Raw genomic sequence first — 12,424 nt, 5'->3', positions numbered from 1 at the left:
CTACAACATACGGCCGTAGCCATAAATTGACAAACTATAATTGAAGTAGGGAGTAAAATGATATTAACGCGCGTGTTTGAACATGTACCATTTAAAAAAAAATAAAAAAAAAATCAGTTAGGTACATGTTCAAACACGCGCGTTAACATAATTTTTCTCCCTACTTTAATTATAGTTTGTCAATTTATGGCTACGGCCGTATGTTGTAGCTTAACCACTGGGGAATGACAAAAGAAATGGCGTATTTCAAAAAAACACTACCTTATTCTTAGGTCAATAATTATTATAAAGCAATCATTATTCATAAGATGTTTATCACACTTGAATGGTCAAAGACATAGCTTATAATAAATATCTTTAAAACTATCTTCAAATGTGTTAATCTTGCCGATTTTTTGAATAATAAAATGCCTAATTCTTGTCAAATTTGGGATCACAGAGATTATCAATATAATTTTTTATCGTGAATATTTTACAAAAATTATCTCGTAATAAATTATACTAATGGTTTCATAAATGCGTTTAAAAATTAATAAATGTAAAAAATCTTAACACCACTGCACAGTTATGTACCGAAGTATGACTATATTCTAAAACATTAGAGCGAGAGGTTTAAAAGAATACTATTTTATGTAACAAAAATACTTTATACAGTCATCAAATGTTCAAAATAACTATAAAGGATAATAAGGCTTCAAAATGATATAAATAGATTATCTACAACGTTTAAGGAGTGTCCAGAATCATGGTTTGAAAATACAATAAAAACTCAATTTTGACCTTCGACGAGCATGTCCCCCCTTAATATACAGTGAAATTAACTGCAAGATATGTAGCAAGTAACACTTGTGCTTTGAGGCTTATTTTCCAATACAGCACTAAAATAAAATAAAAACCTTTTTTGTTCTATGTATTTGGCATTCAATCACAATTGAATATAAGTAACATCATTTTTTCCTGGAAAAGTACAGTAGGACCTTGATATAACGGACTAATGCGGGTGAAAGAATTGTCTTCGGATGATATATCCAGACACGCATGTTGTGTTGTGTTTGATGTAGCCGCGTTTGCTAGCGGTAATCCTGCTTTGAAAAAAGAATCAAGATTTGAAGTCTGCTATTTTTTTGATAATCAACTTACTAAAATGCGTGTAATATACACGAATAGTCAATAAATGTTAATAGATCGTCGAGATGCTATCTTATCACCGATAACTTTGTTTTTGGGCGTGTTGTTTCTTCTTCCTCGCTATCTTCACTTCCATCCTCATATTCCAAGATCATAATTTTATCTATTTTATTTTCAGTCTTTATTATGATACCCAGGGTCACATTCATCTACTTTTAACAATTGTAAACTTATTGAATGGAGTAATAAATGCACCCATTCAATGTGAGTAAACAAATTAAACTACTGTGCAGCTGTGTGAATTGGCGGCCAGCGTTGCAAATGTCAGTGCTACGTTCAGTCTACGAGCAGGACGGTATTATGACTCGAATTCGAGTGCGAGAGGCATGGAGTGATTATCATGCATAAATCATTGTTTACAAGCGGTGATACTTGGATTTAAACATGTATAATATTAACAGGACGTTTTTAACAATTTTTTCATTATTTGACTGTATTATTATGTGTGAACAGATGGCGATATTAAATTGTTATTTTTTTTTTAGTTAAATGTGTTTTATGAATGAAAAATCATGTTTTCTCTCTTTTTGTTAGTAATTTCATGTTTTACTATTTAAGTTGTCTCTCTATGTAACCTCTCTGAGGGGGGTTGGATAAATGATAAGCTAGCAGGTAAGCCTTGTTATAAATACCACAACTGAATAAAATTTTGTACCTGTGGTGTTTATATTGGTACTTCAAGTGTGTATATTATATTTTAATGTCAATTTTTTATTCGATACAACAAATTATTAAATACTTAGATTTTTTTCTAAAAGAAATTTGTACTTATTGTTGTTATTGGTGCATAAACCCTCGAATCCTTGAGGTCGTATCTTCTGCTGTGACCGTGTTGTCATGGAGCTAACCCAAACTTACACAGCATCGGTCTGGAATAAAGTCATCTACAGAAAAGCGATCCAAAAAAAAACTGAGCTCGCACAAAGCCCTAAGGTTATTTTTACTAGTTGAAACTACAAAATCAAGCTCTATAATTCGCTGGTATTCGATTGTCAAATCCATTAGTCCGCCACGTACAAGTATACAACGCAGATGAGACAGGTTTATTTTGGAAACTTCTTTGTAAAACGTACGTTCATCGCAAAGAAAGTAATGTACCAGGGAGGAAAATGCCCAAGGACCGCATCACATTAATTATGCCGTGCTCCAATGCAACCGGGACACACAAAATGAAGATTTTGGTCATATGGAAAGCCAGGAATCCTAAGCCATTCAAGAATATCTACCATACTGAACAACTGGTTGTGTCAAGTGATTTGCTGTTTAATATTTAGTTTATAAATATGTATACTTTAGTAAATACTTGATTTTGATTGTAAATAAAACCGTAATTTGCTAGTACAAATTTCTCAAAAAAAAACATTTTTACGAAATACCTGTTTTAATTTTTTACCATATTTTGTATGCATACACTATAATCCGCCGCTTTCACTAATTGGACACTTGTCTGGTTTTTGGGGTGGCAGATTACTGAGAGAGTACTGTATAGAACAATTTAAGGATCGTATCCATGATATTTATGTTGATAATCAATTTGTATTCAATATCGGCCTATTTCCAATGAATTTATGAGATTATGTTAAATAAACCACATATTTCCCTGACTGTACAGAAACAAAATACACTACATACAACATCCCAATATTAAATGTCATTGCAACATCCACATCTTAGTACCAAACCTAAAAAATTTGGAACACAAGACTTGTTGAAATACTACAATAAATCATCACAGGATTGAAGATTCACACAGATGGCAGTCTAATTGCTGACAAAGGAGGGGCAGCTGTTGTAACCTGCGACAATGGAATCTTAACCCTTTTACTCCCACGGGGCCGATATTTCGGCCCACCATACCTATGCGAAAACTCCATCGGCCGAAAGTTTGGAACCAAATTTACGATTTATTCCAAATTTTTTCCCGTCATATTTCGTCTCATGTAGACAAAGCATTATATTCACTCTGTGTTGGGCATGACTAATATTTATTTTAGTGCCGCCAAGACCAAAGAGGGTCATAAAAATAATAAAACATTATTTTTATGACACATTTTAAATTCTGATATTTCTTTTAGTTGTTTTATGATTCATATATCACATTACAGAATGAGTTTTGTAATTTTTGAACTAACAATGGATGCCACTGTACTTTTTGTAAGATGGTGAAAAAATACACGTATATAAATATTATTATAAATGATTTATTGCTTTGAGACTTATTTTTTGAAATTACTTCATTCCCATATCAGTTAGTCGTCGATACTGTATCGAATTCTCTTGCGATTTCGTGAATTGAATAATATTCTTGAATACCTTGAACACTATACGATTGTTTTTGATTACTTTATAAAAATTCTATTTCATAGATAAATAATAATTTGTTTATTTTTTTTTCTGTTACTACATAAGGATAGATTATATTATAAAATTTGATAAATCAATTATAAATAAAAAAATGTTGTCACACTTGTTTTGTTGTTCAAACATAGTTTTATCCGTTCATTTCTAAATAAATATTGATACATTATTTTTTTCTTTTGTTTTATTGATGTAAACTATCAATATTATTACTTATTATTGCTTTATACACCATTGAGAACACACAAAAAAAGTTTCAAATTTTTAAAACATGTGTAGAATTAGTTATTTAAAAAAAACTAAATCAACGATTTTTTGTCAAAAAACGCTTGGGAGTTTTCGCATATGCTAGGCTAAATCAGCTGGGAGTAAAAGAGTTAATTACCTTCCGGGAATTCAAACTCGAAAGCACTGTCAGCAAAATCCAATATTCGATCCGGTATCTCTGGTCGTAACGATTGACACATTACTCTTAGTTAATCGGATTTCTTTTGATATTCTTAGAGCGACGTTTGCATCCATACACCTACACTATACTTCATCAGAAAACATATCATCTCTTGATAATTGCCTCTGCAACGAGCTTGAAACATTGAGGAAAGAAGTACACACGGTGGAAACTCAAAAATCTATTTCATCATCTCTTGATAATTGCCTCTGCAACGAGCTTGAAACATTGAGGAAAGAAGGAAGAAGTACACACGGTGGAAACTCAAAAATCTATTTCGATCGGAAGTTACTGTTCTGTTCTGTACCAAGCAAAAATGTTGACAATCAGATAATCTCTCAAATGGACACTCAAAAGATTAAATCCCATAGCCGCAAACATATTTTACTTTTATTATACACTCGCTTCAGCTTACAGCTTCAAGTGATTGGAACTAGGGATTCCAATCCCGGGATCCCGAGCTATTTTCGATACCTATGAATCCCGGGATTGATTTTTTTATAAATTTTTATGGAAAATAAAATAAAACAGAAAAAATACTTTTAATAAAAAATAACTACATTAGAAATAAACTGAGTTTGAATGAAGTTTGATTTATACCCATGTGTAGGTTGCCGATTTATTTTATTTTTTCACATATTATTAAAAATGACAAAGATTGGAAAAAAACAATGCTTCGCACTTTTAACTAAGTAATTCTACCATGATATCATACGTTTTACGGCAGTTTCATATTTGGCTGACTAATTAGATTTATGAAGCGGAAAGGCCATAAGTACGCCATGATTATTTGCTTTACTATTTTAAATCTCGCTAATCCATTCATTATGTCTTTACTATCAGAAACAGCAATCTCATATTAAATTTTTATTACAATATTATTTACTCCATTAAACTTGTGTATTTCCAAGATTGAACGTATACAATATTAACAATAAATGTCTTAAATAGTATAAATTATACTAGATTTATTTTTGACCGATTTTATCAATGTTATTTGTAAATATAAAAATTTTATATTAACAATGGAAAAAATGCCAATCCCGGGATCCCGGGATTGTCAAATTGTAATCCCGGGATCAGAATTTCGGCTCGGGATTGGATTCCCCAATTGGAACAAACCTCAGATTTTTCTGTATGGGAAGTAATACAGGGATAACTGGGAAACAGATAAATTCGCTAAACAAGCCACAAAAGATCTTAGACTTGTATAAACTTCCCCGTAAGTTGCGCAGAAAAAAAATAACTAAAGAGGTATGGAAAAAGTTATATAACATTCACCACAGGATCAATAATACAGAAATTTAATCCAAACACATCAATCTTGCCAGGGATATAAAAACCACGCAGATAATAACTCACTGTGGACAATGGTGGCAATTTCAAGCTGCTGATTCTGGACAGTCAGCACTATTTTGATAAAAATGTTTTATTTTTTTAGATATTTCTTAAAACTTTATTAAACATAATATAATAAAAAAAAGTGTAGCAGTTTTAGTAAAACTCTTGTCAAATTTATCATAAAACTTATTTGGCTGTTGGTCCACTTTTTTCTCCTTTTAAATTTGTCAACAGGCCACGGAGCACTGGGAGCCTATTGAAAAAGATTTAAAACAGGATAATCACTCTTATCCATGTGATGGCAACACGTCTCAAACAGTGTGGCATGTTATCAACAATTGCCCAATACTAGAAAAGGAGCAATGGAATAATAATAAGAACTTTTGTACATCTTAAAACGCTTTCCACTTAGTGTCATAATCATGGTCCCCACATCCTGAAGTAGGCCCCCAGGCTAGAATCCTTGGTGGGTCCCCCCAACTTATTGCAAAGGTTAATTAAAGATAGTATTTCAAATGGTGTTCGAGGTAAAATTAAGGGTATTCATTGTATTTTCGAATGCACTTAATTATGGAGTTGTTGAATTCGGCAAACAATAATCAAAAATTGCATTACACGACCACATATTTTTAAGTAAAATAGTGCCGCAGACATTTTTTTTACTAGGTATTAATGCAATTTTGTGATGTGTTTTTCTTACTTGGCTGGTTGATCCAAGCCGGGCTCCCAGGCTAAAGTCCTGTCTGTCCATGGTCGTAATATTAAGTTCTTATTATGCTATAAACCTCTAATACTTTCAGCAATGCAGGGATCACTGAAGACATCACTAGGAAATTTACAAGAAGTAACAATCCTTAATAGTGAGGAACATGAAAATGAAGAATATTAAGTGGTGTATGGAGATAACCAGATTGTCTCTAGAACATTGAACTTCCTAGTTCTTGGCTGGTCACGGTGGTTTTAGCGCCAAGCTGTCAGCGTGAGCACAATACTATACATGCTTATGTGGTCAGTTGCAAGAGTGTCCCCATATGTTGGTTAAAAGGAAAGAGCTATTATAGTCTGTCCAACTTCACAATCCTATTGGTAATTGTGACATGGTTTCTATAAGAAGATATTTATGTTATAAAGAATGAAACAATTGACATTTTTATATTATTAATTTTTTTATTTAATTTCAATTCCAATATTTCACATTCAAATTTTCTTCTTCAATAAACAGATAACAATGTTATTCCGGTTTTACAGGACGTCTCTCGCGAGAATTTACTACTAACCATTAGCTCAACCTATTCATGCAGTCTAATGCCGTGTTTCCAAGTGCAGATTTTTGTCATTCAACTGCCTGTTGAAACTAAATTGATTAAATCGTAAGTTGAGGTCAGGGAACACAGAATTAATGGGAACTGAAATACCTGACGGGTGTGGAGTAACAGGCAACCGATCTTGAGTGTGAAAGAATATGGGATAAACTTATACATGTGTCAAGAATACATCATTCTAAGCTTGTTCTTCGTTCTGACGCTCATTCAATATTGGTGTATCTGAAGGTTGCAACACACTATTGTATGTCTATAATAATGTGCGTTTCATTTTCGTAGGACACTCACATTCAAAACCCTGCTTAGAAATGTAGTGTATTGGGGGTATAACCTATCTGAATTCTATTTATTAATCTATTCTGTGGTTGAGGGCCTTTCTCCTTTTAGTCAATTCAACAGTGAATCATTTTTCCAGTCGAAAATAAATTGTTGAGTGGAAGTGACTTATTTCTATTTTAATGTGATTGGATGGCTGCAGTGAGTCACAAGAATGCATTTGTTTTTAGTTTCTGAATTAAATACGTCTTCATTCAAAAAACTTTTGAAGCATTTGAACGAAATGACATTAACGAACCAATAGATTCACAAACACACCATCTCGGTTACGATTATCGATTCAACTTAAATAATTGGTATATGGGAACACTCCTTTCAATATTCAACAGAAAGTTGAGCAACAATAATTACAAGATAAAAACAACTTTTTATATACCACGTTTTTAAATTTTCTGTTGAATCATATAAACTTGACAATTATATGTATTAATGAAAACTTTTTATTGTACTTGATAGAAATACTGAATAAATATTATAGAATACAGAAACGTTATTTTGACATTTCATATTGATTTCCATAGTAACGCACATATATATTAATAATTTAGTCGCTATTACTTTTAACAAATTTTTTCCGAAACATACAAAACAGAATTAACTGAAAATGAATTCAATTCTGCTTAAAGATGGCCAAAAGTATTAAAAGAATGCATTGTCGTCGTGTTCTGATATATTCTAAAAGTTTCAAATGTCTAGCTAGTCGGGAAGTTAGTTAAAAATCTTGGACAAACAAGAATACGAGCTAATAAAATCGTGGTAAAAATCAACATGTGGGAATGCGGCATAACATACATGGAGAGGTTGTCATCAGTTTTAATAATCCGATAATTCAATACGTAGACCGTTTAGCAACTTGGCTCTTTTCCTTTGCTGACAAATTAATATCTTTATTTTTTAGTGAAAAATGAAGAAATATTCTTTGATCCTTTTGCCGCTTTTTGCATTTGTTTCTCTTTTGTCGATAAAACAACTGGCTTTGTCGGTTTCGGTAGAATGGCAACACTCTGTGCAATATTAGAGACATTCTGATTCATCGTATCCGGTAAATTTTCAGTTTTGATTTTCTTACAATCATTACTATCATTCAACGGCTGCATCGATTTCCGTTTATTATTTATGCTAGCAATAGAATCTTCCTTGATGTCCAGAGATTTGTGGAGTGAAAGACACAGACCTTCATCCAAATACTCACATACTATTCCATAGGCGTATTTCAGGTAGAAATCTGCAAAAATACAATTTAATTAACACAATTTTAATTAACTATATTCATCGAATAATTCACGAGATTTTAAGAATGTACCATTCTAATTATTGAAAACACTCATGAGAAAATATAGCCAACAGAAATAATCTTTTTTGAAAAAAGTACCCAAGAGATGCAGGTTCGATCCTGCCGGGTGTCTTACTTTTTTCAATTGGCTATATTTTCTCATGAGTGTTTTCACAATTTTATTAGACTCAGCGATTGTATGCTGAGTTTTGTGAACATAAAGCAGAAGACGAACCATCATCAACTTCCTCCTGCTTGAGGGTACTGGTGACGAATGTCGATGAGACAGCGCCGGACTTCACATAAAGATTTTTCTTCTTTAAAACCTCGGCCACTCTTCGCACTTTGGCTTCCAGCCATTTAATCGTTTTCTCTTCATTGTACTTATAGGCACATAGATCGACAGGACCCTGTCGATAATAAAAAAGAATAATCATAGATTTGGGGAGGTAATTAAAATCAAACACTAATTGTTGACTATGTGGGTGAATGGAGATTTGAAGATTATTATTGTAACAACTATAATATATAAGTTGTATATAACGCAAGAGAGATGTCAGCGGTCCGAGGCGCGGCAGAAAGAATGTGTATCCAATACTTTAACTAGCGCCCTTCAAAGTTGTGCCGAGTGTCCCAGGAGCAACTTCCCAAAACGCCAGTGGCGTGTACTAGAATGTGCGTGATTCCTGCATTCATATAGTAAATTACGGTCAATTTTCGATGAGACAAGATTTTCTCGCTCACCGTAAAATGCCGCAAACCGATATATGGGGACACTCCCAGAGAATGTGATCCACATTACATTATTACACTACTTTACGATATCAACAAAGATTTTATCAATTTTAATAGAAAAATGGCACAACTAGCGAAAAATTTATTGACCATGAAATCTACCATTTGCTAAAGTTGTATTATTCGTTTTCCTTCCTCAATTTACCGCCCCCAAGCAACGCACAATCATCTAGTCACAGGGAAACTTATTACTCTTAGATCATGTTAAATTCTTCATAAGATAGTGATGTTCAAAAACAATTGTATATCATGAGAAAAAGTATCGAAGATCACAAACAGGTGCTATTAAGATTGTGCAAAATTATAATGTTTTTCAAATAGCTTGTGGCACCCTTGGGTATTGTTCGCGGCACACAGTTCGAATAACACTGGCCTTGAGATATTCTCTGGGGGTTGATTGAAAAAAATAATATTTCAGGCAATTTGAATTCAGTGTATCGGCATGGTCAAAATGGTAGATATGTATGCTTCGGTGACTGTTTTCATCAGGCAATAATAAATTTTAAATTGCTCTTCCCTTAGCGTAGATTACTCTCGATTATCCGGAATCCAGATAATTGAGGTTTATACTGTATTAATTTGTATTTAGTTTTAAAACACGCTATTATTTCCGATGTGTAGTAACATAAAAAAAATATTTTTTCGGAATCTTTAACATTTTATGCACAGATAAACCGTATACCAGATAATCTGCATCTGGAAAATTAAGGTTTCATTTCATTAAATACAGTAAGTTGCTTAACTACCTTCATGTCAGCGATAGGGTTTAAGTCGGTAACGATTCCGATAAGTTCTTTTAAATCATGGTCCTCTGCCGACTCCACAATATGCTCCAAGGGAATGGCTCGCTGACAACACTGCTCCTTGAGGTATGGTAAAACTAAAAAAATATGAAAATTAAATAAATCATAGCCTTTATCATTATTTGCGAACTGCAGTGGCGAAGATATTTAATTAAACCCTGCTTAATACAATCACTGCATACGTTTTAATTAATTTTTGATTAGCATATTTAAATAACACGCTAATAGCATCTAATGGCCGTTTAACGGGGACACGGCGTCCGCGTCCAACGAGTTAATCCAAGCCATAGTAGATAATAGAGTCAAAAAATATTCGTTTATCTATAAAAATATCTAAAATTATGCCATTAACCTGTACATAATTTTAGATATTTAATAGATAGAAGAATATTTTTTATCGATTATTGTTTGGTTAAGCAAGGTTTATTGAATTTAAAAAAACTAACTAATACCATCTGTAATATAAATTCTTCATTCAACGAAAACAAATATTAATGACTGGAAAATTCTACACTATTTTGTTGGATCGCCCATAGCATACCTAAACTATTATGGTTTGGTTAGGCTTAATTGAATTTTAAAAACTAACCATCACCATCTGAAAATTGTATTATTAGTTCAATGAAATCAAATAAGTATGGCTAGCAAAGTTTAGTGTGCACTATTTATCTCGAACCTTAAGGCTATACCTCAGTTGAGGCATGGTCTAAAAAGATCGTGGCTAGGCGATGCGCGGGTCGCGGGTGCAAATGACGCATGCTGAACGAAATATAATTTGTCATATTATAAATCCAACATGCGTCCATTTAATGTTCTGTTTATTGTTCTATTAGTAACAATAATAATATATTCGTTGACATGTTTTCTTTTTCATGTAAATGGGTAATGTTTTTAGTCATCTATACACGATTTAAGAATTAATACCCCCGTCGCCATTACGAAACAAATTGACGTATTGACACATCGACGTTCGCTCTCCGAATGCAAGTGAGTCCAAAATTCGTCACGCCTATAGTTGAAATTATTTGCCGTTTCACTGATGTATCGTCTTAACAGCCTACCTCCCCCTTACGCCACTGGTGCAGAGGCTGAAAGTAAAATTTACAGTCCAATCATAGCTTGAACTCTGTTGTTTTTTTGTTAATGGTGTAGGTAACACTATGAATAGAAAAATCTCTAGGGCCCCTTGTTTGGGAGCTAAGCCACCGCGAGCGCGTCAATTTCTGCTCTAAGGTGGGCACTGACATTGTAAAAGTTGTAAGTATGTTTTACCCACTTACCGATAAATAATGGATCGATAGGCGTGGATAAATGAATCTTTCCGTCTGATTTCACACTCTCGTCGATCAGCCAAGATCTGTATGGTTCGTTGAATGTCTGAATTTCATATAACTTCTTTGACGTTTTATTCAGAACATATTTGGAGTTTTTCATATGCCCTGGATGCTTTAAAGATATAATAGACACGGTAGAATTGTCCTGGAATACGTCATCTGTAAAAAGAGTAGGTATTCGTAAAATTACTAATATATTAATTGAAAATATTGCTTGACATTCAGTATTTTTTTGTTATAAAATAATGTGGTCCTTTTCAATTTCCAAACCTTTCGCTATAAACATCCAAGAGTTTTGATATTTCTTCTTTTTACTCGTGTCACAATCTTTTTCAATTATACTAGATCTCGTTGAAGGCATATTTTATCAATTAATATAACAAAACAAATATGTTTAGAAAAATATTCCCGCTTTTTTTGTTGTCTGTTGAATCAAAATGTCATTTTCTATTTTCTGTTCTGTAAGTTTATTCGGTAAAAACTATACCTCTTTCCTTCTCTCTTATATAGATTGCATTATTACATAGTATATCTATTTCGTGTTCATGAAAATAATTATTCGTCTGTTTGGTACTACTGATAAATGACAGTTGTAAAATAATCTTGCCAGTAAAAATGAAATGAAAATGGAAATAAATTTTTTTTGGATATTTTTTTCACTTTTTTGTTATCATTTTTAGTTTTAGAAGAATTATTTTTGATTTAAAATCTTAATTATTTACCGCTGAAGGAAAATATTATTTGGATTAGAAATTTGAATGTGTAAGAACCTAGTAGGTACCTAGGTATTAGGTAGGTATGACTTTTAATTAAAGTACCTAAGGGAAGTTTTAAAGAAGGAGAAAACTACTTGTGTGCGTTTAATTCAGTGGCTTCCCGAGCAATATTATACACCCCAGAATTTTAATAGGTAGGATTGTTTAGTTTTTTTCTTTATGCCAGCGCTCCATTGGCGAGCCAAAAGTCCGACGACAATAAGTCTTCAGATTTTTCTACGTTCTGCTACTGGCCAACAGACGTTCAACGAAACGAGTATATAATTAATTTGACGAGTAAAACAGTCGACTTTGACAGCATAGATAATATACGTATATCTGACAGTTAAATCGTGATGGCGTTAAATGATACCGACGTTTTATGTTTTTTGGGTTATTGGGTGGCAGATAATGTAATAACGAAGCAAAGGGTACACAAATACTGGGTGAAACATTGGATAAGGAAACGAA

At 32.8% G+C, this 12,424-nt stretch overlaps 1 protein-coding gene across 1 annotated transcript; it reads right to left on the bottom strand.

The window, feature by feature from the left end:
- Window positions 1–7,447: 7,447 nt before the first annotated feature.
- Window positions 7,448–11,639, bottom strand: LOC147068889 (ribonuclease H2 subunit B). The gene is made up of 5 exons (XM_085951374.1): window positions 11,469–11,639; window positions 11,145–11,357; window positions 9,808–9,941; window positions 8,502–8,676; window positions 7,448–8,218 (listed from the first exon to the last, which is right to left on the bottom strand). The coding sequence occupies exons 1-5, from the start codon at window positions 11,557–11,559 to the stop codon at window positions 7,881–7,883; spliced, it is 951 nt and encodes a 316-aa protein (XP_085807500.1). The 5' UTR covers window positions 11,560–11,639; the 3' UTR covers window positions 7,448–7,880.
- Between the last annotated feature and the right edge of the window lie 785 nt (window positions 11,640–12,424).

This window comes from Rhyacophila brunnea, unplaced genomic scaffold (assembly GCF_057557595.1).
Source record: "Rhyacophila brunnea isolate RB1 unplaced genomic scaffold, BYU_Rbru_1.0 scaffold_24, whole genome shotgun sequence".
Taxonomy (NCBI): Eukaryota; Metazoa; Arthropoda; class Insecta; order Trichoptera; family Rhyacophilidae; genus Rhyacophila; species Rhyacophila brunnea.
The sequence above is the reverse complement of the archived record's forward strand: the minus strand, read 5'-3'. Positions and strand labels throughout refer to the sequence as shown.

Coding starts and splice junctions, on each gene's coding strand:
- LOC147068889 (XM_085951374.1), bottom strand. CDS start 11,559: ATGCCTTCAACGAGATCTAGTATAATTGAAAAAGATTGTGACACGAGT. Junction 11,358..11,468: donor TTGGATGTTTATAGCGAAAG/GTTTGGAAATTG, acceptor CTCTTTTTACAG/ATGACGTATTCCAGGACAAT. Junction 9,942..11,144: donor TATCGATCCATTATTTATCG/GTAAGTGGGTAA, acceptor ATATTTTTTTAG/TTTTACCATACCTCAAGGAG.